The sequence below is a fragment of the Toxotes jaculatrix genome, chromosome 5 (genome assembly GCF_017976425.1).
Source record: "Toxotes jaculatrix isolate fToxJac2 chromosome 5, fToxJac2.pri, whole genome shotgun sequence".
Lineage (NCBI taxonomy): Eukaryota > Metazoa > Chordata > Actinopteri > Toxotidae > Toxotes > Toxotes jaculatrix.
The window spans coordinates 8,835,077-8,852,350 of record NC_054398.1 but is presented as its reverse complement, the minus strand read 5'-3'; the positions used below and the strand labels follow the sequence as shown (position 1 = coordinate 8,852,350).

General features: G+C 40.8%; 1 protein-coding gene across 2 annotated transcripts in view; it reads left to right on the top strand.

The window, feature by feature from the left end:
• The window catches only part of btbd11b (BTB (POZ) domain containing 11b), a 70,093-nt gene that overhangs the window by 43,396 nt on the left and 9,423 nt on the right, over positions 1–17,274 (top strand). For both annotated transcript variants that reach the window (XM_041039209.1, XM_041039208.1), the window contains exons 3-6: positions 3,176–3,380; positions 9,053–9,205; positions 9,491–9,656; positions 10,282–10,371. In XM_041039209.1, coding sequence (XP_040895143.1) covers positions 3,176–3,380; positions 9,053–9,205; positions 9,491–9,656; positions 10,282–10,371 — 614 coding nt within the window. The remainder of the gene's footprint in view (positions 1–3,175; positions 3,381–9,052; positions 9,206–9,490; positions 9,657–10,281; positions 10,372–17,274) is intronic.

The window sequence follows — 17,274 nt, the reverse complement described above, 5'->3', positions numbered from 1 at the left end:
GTTGTATCAGCAGTAAGAGAGTATAGATTTTTTTCTATATCCGTACTGAACATAGTGTTTACTGTTAAAACACAGAGTGACCGTGCATCTGCTGAAAGCAGCAGAATCTTCATGTTAGTGCTTTTTGGTTGAAAGCTCTATCTTTAGTGTTTTGTGATGGTGATTTTTGATTGATTGGCTCAAAGGTGGGATTACGTCACTAAACCTTAAAGGTAACTGCTATTATCTCAGGTTAAAAGATGAAAATTGCCAACATTACAAGGGTTTCACATGTCAACACAAGTAGGCAATCAGTGAGGGGTAAAACAGTCCAATACATTAGTACAATTCTTCAACGTCTATGTGATTATTTTATTTTTAACAATAGCTCCCTTTCATTTAATGTAACATCTGAACGTACTGGCAATGAACAACACCTCTCCCATCTGTTCATCTTTTTCCTCTAATAAAGACTCCAGAGATCTCTGACAGAACGTCATCACGCAATGTTACTTTATGCGCCATCTGTGCAAACTAACTCGTCCTCACTTTTGACACAAAGGGGCAGACGCGGACAGGTTACAGCTAGGACAATGTGTGCTTGTTCCTATCACAGATTGCAATATATGATGTGAAGTCACACTGAAAGTTAATGTAGAGATGTGTAGGAAAGACGTTCACTTTTAAAGGAATCATTTTGTTTCTTCAACAATATTTTATATTTAAAGAGACGATGAGTGCAGTAGTTGTTTTTTTTTTTGTCAGGTTGTTGCCTTTCTTTCTTTCTTTCTTTTTTTCTTTCTTCCCCAGTCTCTCCGTAAAGAGGATGTTTGTGTTCTCCATGTTATCTGATATGAACAAAACTAATAGCATGAAGAATAGTTTAGCATCTTGTTGAGTCAGGATGGCCACGGGCGACCATTAAATGTAATCACGGCCGCATAGCAGCAAATAATTGAAACACAGAAACTGTGATGATGGCAGCAGCTGCACAGTGCAGTGAGGACTCATACATCAGTACCCAAAGGAAAGCTGGTTACTGTGTATTTATTTCCCCTATAAAGGCTTGAATATCATTGCTTCATCAGAAATGAGACTTGATGCCTACATTTCCAAAGAGTATACTTTCTCTCTCACTATTAAACATTAAACAGCCATCACACTCTCTGAAGTAATGAGCAGTTTGGTTGTTATGTGGGTGCTGCATGGCCATTTACTGACCCTTAAGGTGCCAACTCTCATAAAGTCCCCTCCTAAATCAAAGCAGTGCTATTGTGCTCTGAAAAACGGCATATTTGTGTGGTTTAAAGGGGACTTTAAAGCTTTGAAAACAGAGCGCGCTGCCCCTCTGCTAAAAAGGAAATCACTGAGTTACCTGAGGAGCAGGAGCGGCTGCATGTCCTCTACCGCTCGTCTTCTTGTTAGCTTAAAGAATTAATTACCCAGGATGAGGTATTGATTAAAGGCTTGAACCTTATAATGAAAAGGCTATTGACATTTTAGCTTATTAAACTGCTGCACTTCTGTCCGTCCTTCCTCCATTTTGGCCGAAACAAATCCTCTCAGCTGAAAACAAGTTAAATCCTTTTTCAGCAGTTATTTCTGCGTACACCTGCCGAAGGAGCGGCAGTAATCTCACTTTACGTGTTAAGCTGCTGCTGCTTCAGTACTGTTGCACTCTTTCAGTGTTAGAAATAATCTTCTTCCTCAGCCCTGCCAGCCTCCTCTGCCAGCACAGGAAATGTCACAGGCCAGCATAAATAAGACATGAGAACTGGCTGGTGCTGACCTCCTCAGCTCCCCTTACCAAGCTTAAGAGGGCACTGTTACAAGCTTATCTGTATTCCCGTTGGTACAATTAAGAGAAAGATGCAGGAGGAGCAACAGTGACAGAGAGGACGAGAGAAACTGCAAGACCTCTAACTTAAAGTTTGTACAAGAGGTGGTCATTCCTGTCATAATATTTCATTCCTCATTTCATCAACAGATGATGTCCAGCACATTTCTCTATCAGCATAGCACCACAGTTCCCAAAGGACAGTGGAGAGATTGACTGTTTTATTGCATGAATGCTCTTCCCTCATTCAGGCATCCTTTTCACACTCATCTCTCACATTGTTGAGGCTAAATGGAATCTTGGCAAGTGCCAAACAGCCCAGTTTTGATGCTAAACAAACCCTTTGTCCATGGGAATGACTGTTTGTTCCCGTTCTGTATTGTACAGGCAGAAATACTGTACAGTTCATTCAGACCGGGGAGCCAAGTGCCATCATGCTCTATTACTTTTTCTTGCCTCGAACAGTATCAAATTGACCAGAACAATATGACACAGTCTGGATTTTTTTTTTTTTTTTTTAGATTGACCCCGCTTCAGAACTTCATTACATTTTCTCATAGTGGCAGTGGGTCTAGACCGGAAGGAAAAGCGACAGAAATCTGACAGCATTCAGTGAAATGGGATTTGAGTTTGTGCTGTAATAATACAGGGTTGTTTTTCAAGTAAGCTCGCTCTGCCGCTCAATAACTGAGATGCAGCAGTCACAATGTTTTCATGAGGTCGATGGTCGCCTTGACTGTCAGGCCGGATGTGAAAGATTCATCTCTTGATTTTTTGATGAGCTGAATTTGCGGGACAAAAAGGCTATCTGTCTTGTCCCTTAATATTTAAAAAAAAAAAAAAAAGGGGGCCTGAACATGCTTTTCCAAGAACTGTTTACTTTCTTTTAAACCCACCCAGAGAATATTCAAATTTTTATTAGCAGTGTCCTCTCAAGCTTTGATTTTTCAAGCTCAGCTGGATGACCTTAAAGTACTGACAAATTATGCAGAGGAAATAGCTTGGAGTAGCTAATGTTTATCCATAAATATTCATTCTTCACACAGTGTAGTCCTGAGCTTGCTTATTCTCCTGCTATCCCCCTGTTCCCCCTGTGAGCTGCACAGAAAGGACTGGGATGAACCCTGTCTTTTTCCTGACTGTGGTGCGTGGAAACTCACGATTTCCCCTGACAGAGTAAGCTCTAAGGGGGCTGGAAGGAATGAGGATGATTCCCCGATGTCTTTTTAAAGGCCGTGTGCTCAAAATATTCCTATTCCTCCCTCGTCTCTGAGTGCGCCCGCACATGAATTCCATCCTCACTGCTCAAGTTCTGTGTGTGATTCCTGATGTGTTTGGTTTATGTGTGTTTTTGTGTAGGTGACCTGGTGTCCCGAGCCATGCACTACCTACAGCCGCTGTATATGAAGAACCACAGCAACGGGACGCCGATCCACCAGAAGAGCAGTGTGATTCACTGGGCTCCTGAGGCGATCTACACTCTATGTTATTTCATGCACTGCCCTCAGATGGAGTGGGAGAACCCCAATGTGGAGCCCTCCAGGGTTACCTTACAAACCGAAAGGTGAGACACAAACACATTGATAAAATTGATGAAGAACGATGGACCTAAATTACCACTCTGAGATTAACAGAGTTGTCATCAGAGGAATGTTGATATTCTATATTTTTCTTATCCTCGACCAATAAAACAAAAAGACCAAAGCTAACAATGAACTCATCCTATTAACAGGTGTTGTCTCTGTATCCAAAGCCGGACATAGCTTCTGTTGTCCAAACACTATAAAAAAAAAAATAAAAAAGCCACACTGTTGCACTGAATAACATGAACCTGGGTACTTTCATTTATTTTGAGTTAATCCTATAACATCATCCTGCTGCTGTAAATACTCACTAGTGTCTCAAATGTGTATTAATCCACAGCTGAAAATAGTCCCAGACAAATGTACCATTTACTCATGTTTGAGTAATGTTTGCTAAAAACTACAGTGCTCAGCAGTTTTAGGAAATTACTGGATTACTGAAACAAAAATGTTTTTAAAGATTTACATCTTCAGCAGAGACGGCCTTCTTGCTGAGTGCCACAAACAGAAAGTCATAAAGCAGAGACAGGCAGACACATTGTTGGTTTTGGTAATCTCTTGGTCATGAAAGGAAAAATATGGAAAAACATCAGCCTTCACCGCCTTGGTTTGACCTGGGAATAAACAGACCGCTCACATTCAAAGAGAATTCGAACAGGGTCTTAGGCCACCACAATAACTGGAAAAAAAACTCTAATCACCTTTAAATTTATACACATATTGACTTTAAAACAGTTAAAATAAGTATTTTTGTATTAACAACAGATTCCAGAACTACTTGTGTTTGTGAAAAGTGTAATTTTCAGTGAAAAACTCACAGAAGATTATCACCTGAATCTGCAGGTCCCTTCAGCTTCACGGTCTCACCACTGTCATCAACGTCCTTTTTTTTTTTTTTCAGAAATCAGATATTGCAAATTTAAGATTCAAATCAATCTAAAGATCTTTGTGGACCCCAACAAACTTCATGACTGGTGTCATGTTGATACTAAGTAGTTTATCTCAGCCTCCATCAGAAATTGAGAAGGTGGTCATCAACAGAGACATCCAATAAAGAGGTAATATTAGCACAATGCACAGTGCATTGTGTGCTAGAAAAGATTTTTTATTTGCTGTTGTTGGTAGAGAGGAAAGGTTGTCAGTTGCAGTATCTTAATGTTTGCTTCTAACTCATAGTTAAGCTGTGAAAAATGTTTTGTGTTTTTATACTGTGATGTTTTTCTTTTAAAAGCAGAACAAGGTAAAGTAATGGAAGTGTCTGGTATCGATTAATCCATCAGAGCTCTGCACCTCATTTTCTTCCTGGGGACAGTAAAAATATTGCACCTTTAGTGTTTGCCAGGACGGCAATAAAGGAACCCAATGAGACTACAATAAGAAAAAGTGGAAATTCCCTTCAGTTATCCACCACTCACACTCGCTCCTGCATCTGTCCGGATTTTCACCTCAGCGTATGACTTTATAGACACAGTCCAGTGGTAATGTTCCTTCTGTAGAGATCATTCTGCTGTAATAGTACACCTCTGCAGACTGTTCTTTTATTATATTTCTGGCTCTCGCTGTGCTCAACCCTGAAATGGCACACCAGATGTTTTCCTCTGGAAGGAAAGTATGGTTTTATATAAGTGCATTGTCAACGTATTGGCTACTTGAGTGAGCGCTGCAGGTGACCTGAGGAGCAGCAGGAAGGAGCTGTCGGAGCAGGCGTGTGCAGACGTGCCCAGTCAGTATTGATAATTACTGCCACTGACGTAGTGGGACAGCATTGGGCAGCAGCTGTAGGACTTTGTTGGTGACTTATGTGCGAATGACATAAGGATTAGGCAATATTTCCATGGTGTTCATTCCCTTGATTCTTCATCCTGTAGTTTCTGGACACTTCAGACATTTCCCACAACTCAGGAAAGCACAGAACAGTCCGTACAGTTTTTTTTTTGCAGTTTCTACTCATGAAACACTGAGTTCATGAGCTATTTCTTTTTTTTTTTTCACTCATCATATTCCACTGTAGCATTTGTACCTCGAGCTGTTCAGTATTTCCTACAGTTTTGGTGGAAAGAGGTAGGGAAACGGTGCTGACAGTTGAGCCTGAGCAGTCCTCCTCTGAGGCTCCAGACTTTATCGCCCGCAGTGGAGCAAGTTATCGGCTAATGTGCGTCCCAGGTGTCTGACTCACGTCTGCTTTAGCTCTAATCACCATTTGTAAAGAAAATCACATTTATGCATGTTTGTTTTAGTCATATTTAAACACATTACCACAGCCAAAATTAGGGGGAAAGCCCTGAGATTGCAACTTACAACTTCCTCTGGAATGCCTGCACTTTATTGCAATTCTTGAAAGAGGTGTTCATGGAAACAGCAAGACCTTGAACTGCTCGTGAACTAGTGTTTTCATTGGGCTTCTGAGGGAATGCATTGCCACTATACGTTCCTTGCCTCTGGATTAGGTGTTGCGTGCGGCCTTAATGAAGTCTGTGAAAACCAATAATGTCACGTGGCTCTGAGTCAGGCTCGTTTGAAGTGCATAAAATAAAAGGGTTCGCATTTCTTAGCAGATCTAACTGTTATTAAAAGATCCTCCTATCAACTCAGAGCAGCGCTGATGACTGACTAATTAGAGTGAGTGACAGATATGGGCCGAGTGTGTGTCAAAGACAGTCCAGGCATTAAAACACCCTTTGTAAATTGGTGTATTGAACCGTAAATCCCAGCAGAACAGACCAAGTTTCATCATGAATGCACAGCATAGATATGTGACAGCTCTTACAAAACACAAGACCAGCACATTTCTTATTTGTTTAAGATTGGTCTTTTTTTCGAACACATTATTAACGTAATGATCTGAGTACACGCAATAGTCAAACCGTTTAGTTTAAAAATAGAAAACTAGGTGGTATTACATTTCATAAAGCCTTATCTATAATTTACTCTTTATGTGAGTAATTCATTATAATATCGTTCTTAATATGTTTTGATGTATTATACCAACAGTCATAAGGCATTTCTTGTCTTGTCATAATATTTAATGATGTAAAGTATTATGGTAACTTAATTATGCTGTTCTATTTGCATGGAATGTTACAAAGTCTTATGAATATCATGCTGCTTTGTGTAACCATACGCGATGGAGAGTGTCATTGTGTGTTCATGTGTTTATGACAACTCATTGTTATGTTTAAGTGAGTAAAGTGTGTATTTATATACATAACATGCTGCCAGTAACAGAAACAAAGGTCAAAATGCAAATGTAATCATGCATATGCATCTTCATGCATATGAATTCCATGTGGCTGCAGTAAACACACTGACGCAGAATTAGTGGATGAGACAGGTAGACAGGAAGCCAGGAAGGGTAGTTATGCAACTCTTTCATACTCATGGTTATTGTATTTTAGGCATTTACATCCAAGAAGTGTGAGCTGTGGTGTCAGGACTGAACGTGTGATGGTCATTTCCTGCCTCTGTCTTGAGTCAGTACAGTACAGAAGGTCTACAAAATACCAATACACCCTTACTTTAATATACTGAATGTTGACATGCTATAACCTCGCTCCCATACATACAGATAGCACCATAAAGTTCATAAGACCTTATAATGTCATGAAAATGATGATTAAAAGCAGAGCAACTGCAATGTTTGACCTTGTACACTGATGATACATGGAATTCCTTAACACTGTTATAACCTCCTGAGACCCGGGAGACTTTAATGTTGATGAAATGAACATAATTTTTAAAGGAAATCCATACAGAAATGATTTCAGTATCATAACATTGCATCATTACATTATGTATCAAGCAAGACCCGGTGCCCACTACAAGGGACAGCTGAAAAATAATAAGTGAATAAATAAAATAAATAAAAAAATAAATAGGGGGCGTAGTACGCGAAACCGTGAGTGAAGAGGCTGTTGCCTGCATATGGGAGAGATGCAGATCATCTTGACAGGTGACTCGGTGTATCCAAATTTTGGCACAGTTCCCCGAGTAATAACATTGCTCCTTGATCAAATATGTGCTATAGCTGTGCTGCAAGGGATTATGGGAAAACCGTATCCTTGAGTGCCGACATTTACGATGAGCACCTGAAGGCAATACAATACAAACTCGCTCACTTTTCTACAGTTTGATTTACAGAAATGTTCATACGGATTATTATTTTGCTATGTATTAAAAAGGGACATGTTAATACTAATGTAATTCAGTAAGTACTCAGAACTTTACTAAAAACTTACTAACGCTACTAAAAAGTAGCATTACCATATACTGACAATTATTCTGTTAGAACTGTTCTGTTAAAAAAGACTCAGGTGGGTGGCTGGGTTGGGTGAGTGTGGGAGCCGTCCCCTCTCCCAGCGTGCACCACCAGCATATGCATGTGAATGCATTGTGAAAACAATACAGCAATGTATTGATATTAGAAAATGTACTTCTGTAATTTGTACTTTTGAAAACTTAAGTATGTTTAAAAGCAAGTATTCCACAGTACTTTAACTCAAGAAAAATTTTGAGCAACTTTCATGCGTAGTTGAGTAATATTCAACAAGGACTATCTATACTTTGAGTCCAGTGTTGGGATTGAGTATTTTTTTTTCACCACTGGTGACACTTTACATTTTTCTAATTTTTGACTGTTTTCACAGCTTTCGTGAAAATCTGGACTGCCCAGTCCGCTTGTGCTGTTCCAAATATGTCAGTGGCCTTGATGACTAGGACATCTTCCAGTTTCTATGGAGTATTGTGGTGGTTGATGAAATAATGTTGGTTGATCCAGGGCTGAAACATAACAGGTTCATATGCACAGCTTTGGATTAAGATAGAGCCCTGCACATTTTTACATTACAGGGACCTACATGCAGAAACTGTGTTTTTATGTATGTACGTATGTATGTATGTATGTTGGTCTGGTAATTTGGTGATTTCTTCTCATTTAAATAGAAGAACACAGTGGTAGGCCAGGCCCCAAAGCCCACCACCCACCTCTACTTTAATGTTCACGAAATGAACATAATTTTTAAAGGAAATCCATACAAAAATGTTTCCAGTATCATAACATTACGTCATTGAATTATGTATCAAGCAAGACCCGATGTCCACTACAAGGGACAGCTGATAAAAGATGAACAATGTGTTTGAAAAAAAAAAATTGCAACATGATTCTTTCAACCGCAATACTAAAATTATCATAAAATAATAAATAAATTTCCTCTGGGTCTCAGGATACAATCATAATGCATTTTTACAGCATATAGAAACTCGTATAATGCATTGTGTTTATGTTGCAATGAAGTATGCGAGTTTATATAGTACGTCGTAGACATGGGTATGCAGTGTAACCAGCTGAGCCTTTAACAGCATCAGCTCAATGTTATAATATCACTCTATACAGCTTTAGGTTTCTAGAATAGAGCAAAACAGGTTGTGAATAAATGAAAGATATATTGGAGATGGCTAAGAGTGTATAAAACATTTTTGTATTGCCCAGTGTAGCAGTTGCTCTGCTACACTGGGCAAGATCTCTAAAATAACATGCAAATTTTGTATTAGGTGGATTTTTCCGTGCAAGTGCCTGGGCACGCTAAGTACTGGGCATGAGTTTAGTTCATTGTGCAGCTCTGGTGGCGACAACATGTGCCTCTATCTCCCCCCACAGGCCATTCATGGTGCTGCCACCTCTGATGGAGTGGGTGCGCGTGGCTGTGGTTCACACGGAACACAGACGCAGCTTCTCTGTGGACAGCGATGATGTTCGGCAGGCGGCCAGACTGCTGCTGCCTGGAGTGGACTGTGAGCCGCGCCAGCTCCGGTACGGCTGCGAGCAGTGTGCTTGCCTTTAAGCTGCAGAGCGTGTGTGCACCCAGCCACTTCATCTGCACGTATAAAACACTAGCAGGCACACGTGTGAACGCACACACACGAACACACATAATCTGTGATATGAGCAAAGAAAGATACACGCATTTCTTATACACTCATCCTTCTTGTAGTGTTAAAAAACATAATAAAGCTTAGCAGGGAAAATGTGATGCATTGCAGACAGTAGAAATAGTCAAATTGCACCGTGAATCACTTTGTGTGCTTTGCCCTTCAGAACGGATGACTGCTTCTGTGCCTCAAGGAAACTCGATGCTGCCTCTACTGAGGCAAAGTTCCTGCAGGACCTGGGCTTCCGTATGCTCAGCTGTGGACGCACAGACTTGGTGAAGCAGGCTGTCAACCTGCTAGGGCCGGATGGTATCAACAGCATGAGTGAACAGGTTAGAGACACAGTCAACATATTAAATAATGCATACGTAGGCACATTTACGCTCATACACACATCAATACAGACACGCACATACTCAGCCTTTGGAGAAAATTTTGGTTGCTGTGGCTCCTTTACCTCTGAGCACCGTGCAGACTTGTAAAGCTGAAAGGCAGTCATACATATTAAAGTTTATTCTGACGTGTTTTTTTCCTGCAGCTTGCCTGCCAGAGAGCTCCGCATTATATCATGACTACCACTTCCAGTAAAGTAAATCATCAGGGGAGTGCTGCAAGTGTAACTAAAATGATTTTTCATGGGAATATCAACATTTAGTTTTGGGCTGATCTAAGTAGAAATTTTCGAACACGGTGTCTGGTACAGTATGTTTCTGTCAAGCGGGCTCTGCTGACATCCCTGATGGCTCAGAGGAAATATTGATTCATATCGTATCTTTTAAAACTTTAATCAATAGCAGATTATTACTCTCATCACACCCGAGGTGCCAGGAGTGGAACTGTCAAAGATACAAGTTGACCAAAAGTTCAACCTTGCTTTGTACTACTTTATTTTGAAAGACAGAGGAAATGAATGTTCAACTTCTGCAGTGATCCCATTATTTTTTGCTCATGTTGTAGGGGATGACCCCGCTGATGTATGCGTGTGTCCATGGAGACGAGGCCATGGTACAGATGCTGCTGGACGCAGGAGCTGATATTAACAGCGAGGTCAGTGGTGATGAAGGCTCTGCTGCTGTTCTGGTGCAGACACTGGAGAGATCAAAGTCAAACAAAGGAAGGATAATTGTTACGTAAAATCACATATACCAGAATGGAGTCAGAGAATAAGGGTACACCCTTATGCCAAAAAGGTGATTTATGACCCCAATTTATGACCCCCCACCACGTGGCGCCTTTATGACGTCAAAGAAAATAAAAACAGAGAAAGGTATGTGCAAGCGAGAAAGTAACATCGGTACATAGGGATCGGACTACACCGGCAAGATGACTCGTGGTAGGAATACGAATTTATCAGCTTGATCCTACGGCTTTTAAAAAGTTAAAAAATAAAAAATAAAAATCAAATAAAACATTTAGTTTTTTCTTAGAGGTTACCGTTTGTGCCGAAATACACTCCTCCGCGTGAAAACTTGTTTACCAGTCTCCTCAGAACAGCTATTCATTTAAACGTCTTATTTTTAAAATTATTTAATGAGGGTTTCTCTTGTTAAAAGTGACTCCAGAGGAGCTGGAAGGCCTCAACTTAACGCAGTCAGACTACAGTAAGAGAGGATCTGAATCATAAAAAACAGCCGTTGACAACAAAGAGTTGTATGCAGGTCACTCACTATAAATACTTAGAGATTTAGTAGAGCGCGCGGAGCGGTGTTTTGGTTGATCGGATACGTCTGTCGGAGTGTGCGGACGAGACAGCGGGGACGAGGATTTTGTGCCGACCGTCCGTCGGTCTAAAAACCGTCTGAGACTCCGCCGTGTTAAGCTTCAACATCAGTGGCGGTTTTTGGCACGGGCGAACCGGACAGCCGCCCGAGGCGGCATCACATGGGGGGCGGCACAACCACGTGAAAAGAAAATCATCTGCACCGCTAAGCTGTTTTCTATTATCTATCATATTACTGTCTGGGAAATTGGCCAATTCGCGCCGTCCCCATCTCCCGGCATGCACCACCAGCATATGCATGTAGAAACGGCACCCTGACTGAAGGTGGTGGTTAGGTTGGAAGAGTGTGGAAGTCGTCCCTAGTGATAGTCCTCTAACACTCGAGGCTCCCACACATGCGTGGCAGCGTATGAGGCAGTTGTATTGAACCACTGTACCAACGTGTGGTTTGGTCACTGACGTTTGAAGCACTTGAGTGACGTTCGAAGCAGGTGAGTACTTCAGACGTCATACGAATCGCCTGATTGGTTCGGTTTGTCATGTGAATCACGTGGCGGGATCGAGTGTGTTCAGGGATAGGATAGCTCTGTATAGTGGCGGTCATTTGAATTTTTCTTTGCAGAGTAGGTTAGTTTGTTGCGGTTGTTAGGTGTTTTGAGAGTTAGTAGTGTTGATAACGTATTTTTGGAGAATCAGTGTAGATAGAGCAATAGATATATAATATATAAATTATATAGATATATAGTCCTATGGGTTTTTTCCAAGGCTGGGGAAATAGTTTGTAAAAGAAGAAACCGTTTGAGCCCAAAAACTGTAGAAAAACTGTTATTTCTTAATAAAAACTCATAAACAGTTACACAAGCACACCCACTGCCCTGTTCTTTGAGCAAACTGCCCTGTTACAAGTACACCCTCTTTACCTACGCACACGTACTATGTATCTAGCTTCATGATAGACTTGGAGTCAGACGTGTGTGTTTTGGTTAGGAAAAATCACGTGATTTATGACGTATGAACCACTTTACTGCTTCATTCGGTATCGAAACCCTGTCATTGGTTTAGTTGTCTTGCAACAATGTAGTGTGGGTTTGATTCCCGTCAGAGCTGCGTGTTATTTAGCATTATGTATTTAATATATATATTTAATATTTGTATTTTATTGTGTCAGCTTGAAACCATACAAACATGTAGTGTAGTCAAACAAGAACGTGCATGCCGAATCAAATCACAAACAATTCATGAACCAATAAATGACACATCTTGATTGCACTTCATTTTATTGACCACTAGATGTCCTACTCGAGTACTGTGTCATTGAAGCCTCGGGTAATGAACCATTTTCTGGGTGTCGAAGCTTCAACAAAGCCTCAATCAGCCATCACTAGCAAAGGGAGTGACCTAGCCAGGTCCCCTATGTTTCAATTGTACAGTTAGATAAAAAAAAGGGGCTCGATCGCGCCCTGTAGCTGGCCTATCTGACAGGCCGGCCACTGTCAGACAAGCCAGACGTACAGGTAGGCTTGATCTCGCCCATCGGCTGGCCTGTCAGACAGGCCAACCGTGCAAGCAGTCCCTCCGGCCAACATTTTAGTTTTAACAAGGGCTCGATCGCACCCAGTAGCTGGTTTGTCTGACAGGCCGGCCACTGTCAAACAAACCAGCTGTGCAAGCAGGTTTGATCATACCCATTGGCTGGCGGAGCTGTTAGACAGACTCAACGTCACAGCCATACCTCGTACAATCCCGAAGGACAGACGGGCTCAAAATTACCCCTTGGCCGGCCTGCCATATAAGCCAGCCAGCCGGGCCCCCTGGCTGACGGTTTCAATTTCTACACTTAGACAGGAGCTCACGCCAATCGGCCAGCTTGTCAGACAAGCCATCAAAATGTGAAATAGCTACGTTTGTCCGCAGTACAAAACGTATCAGTCTCACAATTAGGGCCTGAAAAGTGTGAAATTGTCACTTTTTTTTGTCCCATTCTTTTCTATTGGCCTGCCGACAGGTCTGCAGGTCTTCTCAAAATAAAAGCATGGTGGCCATTCCTTTCATTCTCAGTGTAAAATGCATTATTTCAAGATTGTTTGGACATAAAAAAGCCTTTTGATGATAGTTCTAGTGAGAAATACACGTTAAAATTTCACAATATTCATTCAGTTCTTGTAAATTATTTTTTATTACGATAACAAACAAACCAAGCCATTATATATATAATCACGTGGCGGGAGCGAGTGTGTTCAGAGATAGAACAGCTCTGTATAGTGGCGGTCATTTGAATTTTTCTTTGCAGAGTATGTCGGTTTGTTGCAGTTGTTAGGTGTTTTGAGAGTTAGTTGTGTTGATAGTGTATTTTTGGAGAATTAGAGTATATAGAGCAATAGATATATAATATATAAATTAGATATAGATAAAGAGTTATATAGATAGGTATATAGATAGATAATCCTAAAAACATTAGATATAGATAAGACATATAGATTCATTACATATATACACACAGACACACCCAAGTTGTAGGAAACAACGATATCCTAATACAAGTCTAAATAGTCTTAAAAGATGTTTAATACTGGGTGTTCAGTCCCCAGATGGCAAATGTGATCTCATTCCAAATGTCTAATTCATGATCTAAATAACACGCACATATATATATATGCAATCCCCGGGGCACTAAAATCCGTTATGTTTTTTTTTTTTTTTTTTTTAATTGAACGGATGTCAATTGTCATCAACAGTTACAGAAACAGCTCACAATGTAACGAATATATACAATCACAAACAGGCCACTTGGTTTCCTCTGTGGCAGTGTCCATAGCAACCACATAACAATGGTTTGGTTTGTTTGTTATCGTAATAACAAACAAAGATAATTTAGAAGAACTGAATGAATATTGTGAAATTTTAATGTGTATTTCTCACTAGAACTATCATCAAAAGGCTTTTTTATGTCCAAACAATCTTGAAATAATGCATTTTACACTGAGAATGAAAGGAATGGCCGCCATGCTTTTATTTTGAGAAGACCCGCAGACCCGTCGGCAGGCCAATAGAAAAGAATGGGACGAAAAAAAGTGACAATTTCACACTTTTCAGGCCCTAATTGTGAGACTGATACGTTTTGTTCTGCGGACAAACGTAGCTATTTCACATTTTTATGGTTTGTCTGACTAATTCATGAGCTAAATAACACGCAGCTCTGACGGGAATCGAGCCCACGCTACATTGTTGCAAGACAACTAAACCAATGACAGGGTTTCGATACCGAATGAAGCAGTAAAGTAAAGCAGTAAAAATCACGTGATTTTTCCTAACCAAAACACACACGTCTGACTCCAAGTCTATCATGAAGCTAGATACATAGTACATGTACGTAGGTAAAGAGGGTGTGCTTGTAACAGGGCAGTTTGCTCAAAGAACAGGGCAGTGGGTGTGCTTGTGTAACTGTTTATGAGTTTTTATTAAGAAATAACAGTTTTTCTACAGTTTTTGGGCTCAAACGGTTTCTTCTTTTACAAACTATTTCCCCAGCCTTGGAAAAAACCCATAGGACTATATATCTATATAATTTATATATTATATATCTATTGCTCTATCTACACTGATTCTCCAAAAATACGTTATCAACACTACTAACTCTCATAACACCTAACAACCGCAACAAACCAACCTACTCTGCAAAGAAAAATTCAAATGACCGCCACTATACAGAGCTATCCTATCCCTGAACACACTCGATCCCGCCACGTGATTCACATGACAAACCGAACCAATCAGGTGATTCGTATGACGTCTGAAGCACTCACCTGCTTCAAACGTCAGTGACCAAACCACAGTGCTTCAGACGTCATACGAATCACCTGATTGGTACAGTTCACATGTGTGGGAGCCTCGAGTGTTAGAGGACCGTCACTAGGGATGACTTCCACACTCTTCCAACCTAACCACCACCTTCAGTCAGGGTGCCGTTTCTACATGCATATGCTGGTGGTGCATGCCGGGAGATGGGGACGGCGCGAATTGGCCAATTTCCCAGACAGTAATATGATAGATAATAGAAAACAGCTTAGCGGTGCAGATGATTTTCTTTTCACGTGGTTGTGCCGCCCCCCATGTGATGCCGCCTCGGGTGGCTGTCCGGTTCGCCCGTGCCAAAAACCGCCACTGATGTTGACGCTTAACACGGCGGAGTCTCAGACGGTTTTTAGACCGACGGACGGTCGGCACAAAATCCTCGTCCCCACTGTCTCGTCCGCACACTCCGACAGACGTATCCGATCAACCAAAACACCGCTCAGCGCGCTCTACTAAATCTCTAAGTATTTATAGTGAGTGACCTGCATACAACTCTTTGTTGTCAACAGCTGTTTTTTATGATTCAGATACTCTCTTACTGTAGTCTGACTGCGTTAAGTTGAGGCCTTCCAGCTCCTCTGGAGTCACTTTTAACAAGAGAAACCCTCATTAAATAATTTTAAAAATAAGACGTTTAAATGAATAGCTGTTCTGAGGAGACTGGTAAACAAGTTTTCATGCGGAGGAGAGTGTATTTCGGCACAAACAGTAACCTCTAAGAAAAAACTAAATGTTTTATTTGATTTTTTTTTTTTTTTTTTTTTTGAATTTTATAGTAGCCGTAGGATCAAGCTGATAAATTCGTATTCCTACCATGAGTCAGTGTAGTCCGATCCCAATGTACCGATGTTACTTTCTCGCTTGCACATACCTTTCTCTGTTTTTATTTTTCTTTGATGCACCCTAAACAACAAATGCGTCATGAGACGCCTTAGAGTCTACAACATTGCATATTGACCCTTTGATCTGAAACTCTGTCACTTAGCACTCTTTTCCATGTGACCACAGCACAAGGAGAAAGGACCTACAGCCGATGTTTACATCAAGCACACCCAAATGTTTACATCAAGCACACCCAAATGTTTACATCAAGCACACCCAAATGTTCACATCAAACACCCCTAATTTATTTATATTTGTTTAAATATGTTTCATGTTGTCTTGAAGGGAATGTCATAGAGGCGGAGTTAAGAAGCGACGTCATAAAGGGGCGGGGTTTACGCCACGTGGTGGGGGGTTGGGGGGGGTCATAAATTAGGGTCATAAATCACCTTTTTGGCATAAGGGTGTACCCTTATTCTCTGGAGTCCATGTTGCCCTTATGAACATCTTAAATTTTTTTTTTTTTCATCATAGTGAAATTGATCTACCCAGTGTTTGTTTGTTTGTTAGTGGGAGACATCAGCTTTGTATTTATCAAGAAGGAGGAGGTTTTATGACAGAAGACAGGTGCTGACAAGACCTTTCAACTTTTGTATTCTTGAATATGTTCAATTTTATACACAAAGGGTCTCACAGAGTAGATTTATTGGTGTGTAAGTATTTATGTGATTATTTGTGGTACTGAATTGGAGAAAACCAAACCTGTCGTCCCTCATCTCCCCTTTTCTGTTCTCTCCCATGTGTCACGCTGCTAAATGCATAAGATCTAAGGATCATGAAGCACTGACTGCCCTGCCACCTTGGAGGAATATGTAGCACTGCATAAAAACATTAAAATTACATTGCATTTTTGAGCATAAAATGACGCAGAGGTTTGTTGCTGAGTCATTTTTTTCTGTCAGGGGAAAAAAAAGTGATAAGCAAAAAGTCACCTGACTTAAAGCAAAATGAATTCCTCACAGAGCCCACAGGGAGTCAAGCTGGCATCCTCGGACTCTGCGCAGACGTCAGAGAGGTGGCTCAGTTAAAGCCTCATGATCTGGCTCTTCATTAGTCACCTCAGCAACAGCATGTCCCATCAGCCATTGTGTCATAGTTGATTTGTAGTCCACCGTATTAGTGGCCCCTGGCCAGAGCACGAAGCGCTGTCCACTAACATGTAAAGTCCCACTTTTCAGATTCATCTCATGCATTTGGTTTTGAGTCTAGTTTTTAAATTTGAACAGTTAAAGACAAACATCGTTTGCCTATGATGTGAGCTGGACAGCCTCGAAATGTTCCCTAAATACTAAGTTAAAATGATTGGTAACAACTCAGTTATTACTCCATAGTTCTTGATAATCTTCTAGTTTTCTTCCACTGTACCTACTGTACATTTAAATACCAGTGCAGTAGGAACCGGTAAGTATTTTATTAAACTATTAATTGCAGGCTTTATTGCAGCGTGTTAGCAAATAATTTTATCTACATGTGTCTTTGCTGCCTCCCAGCTGCCC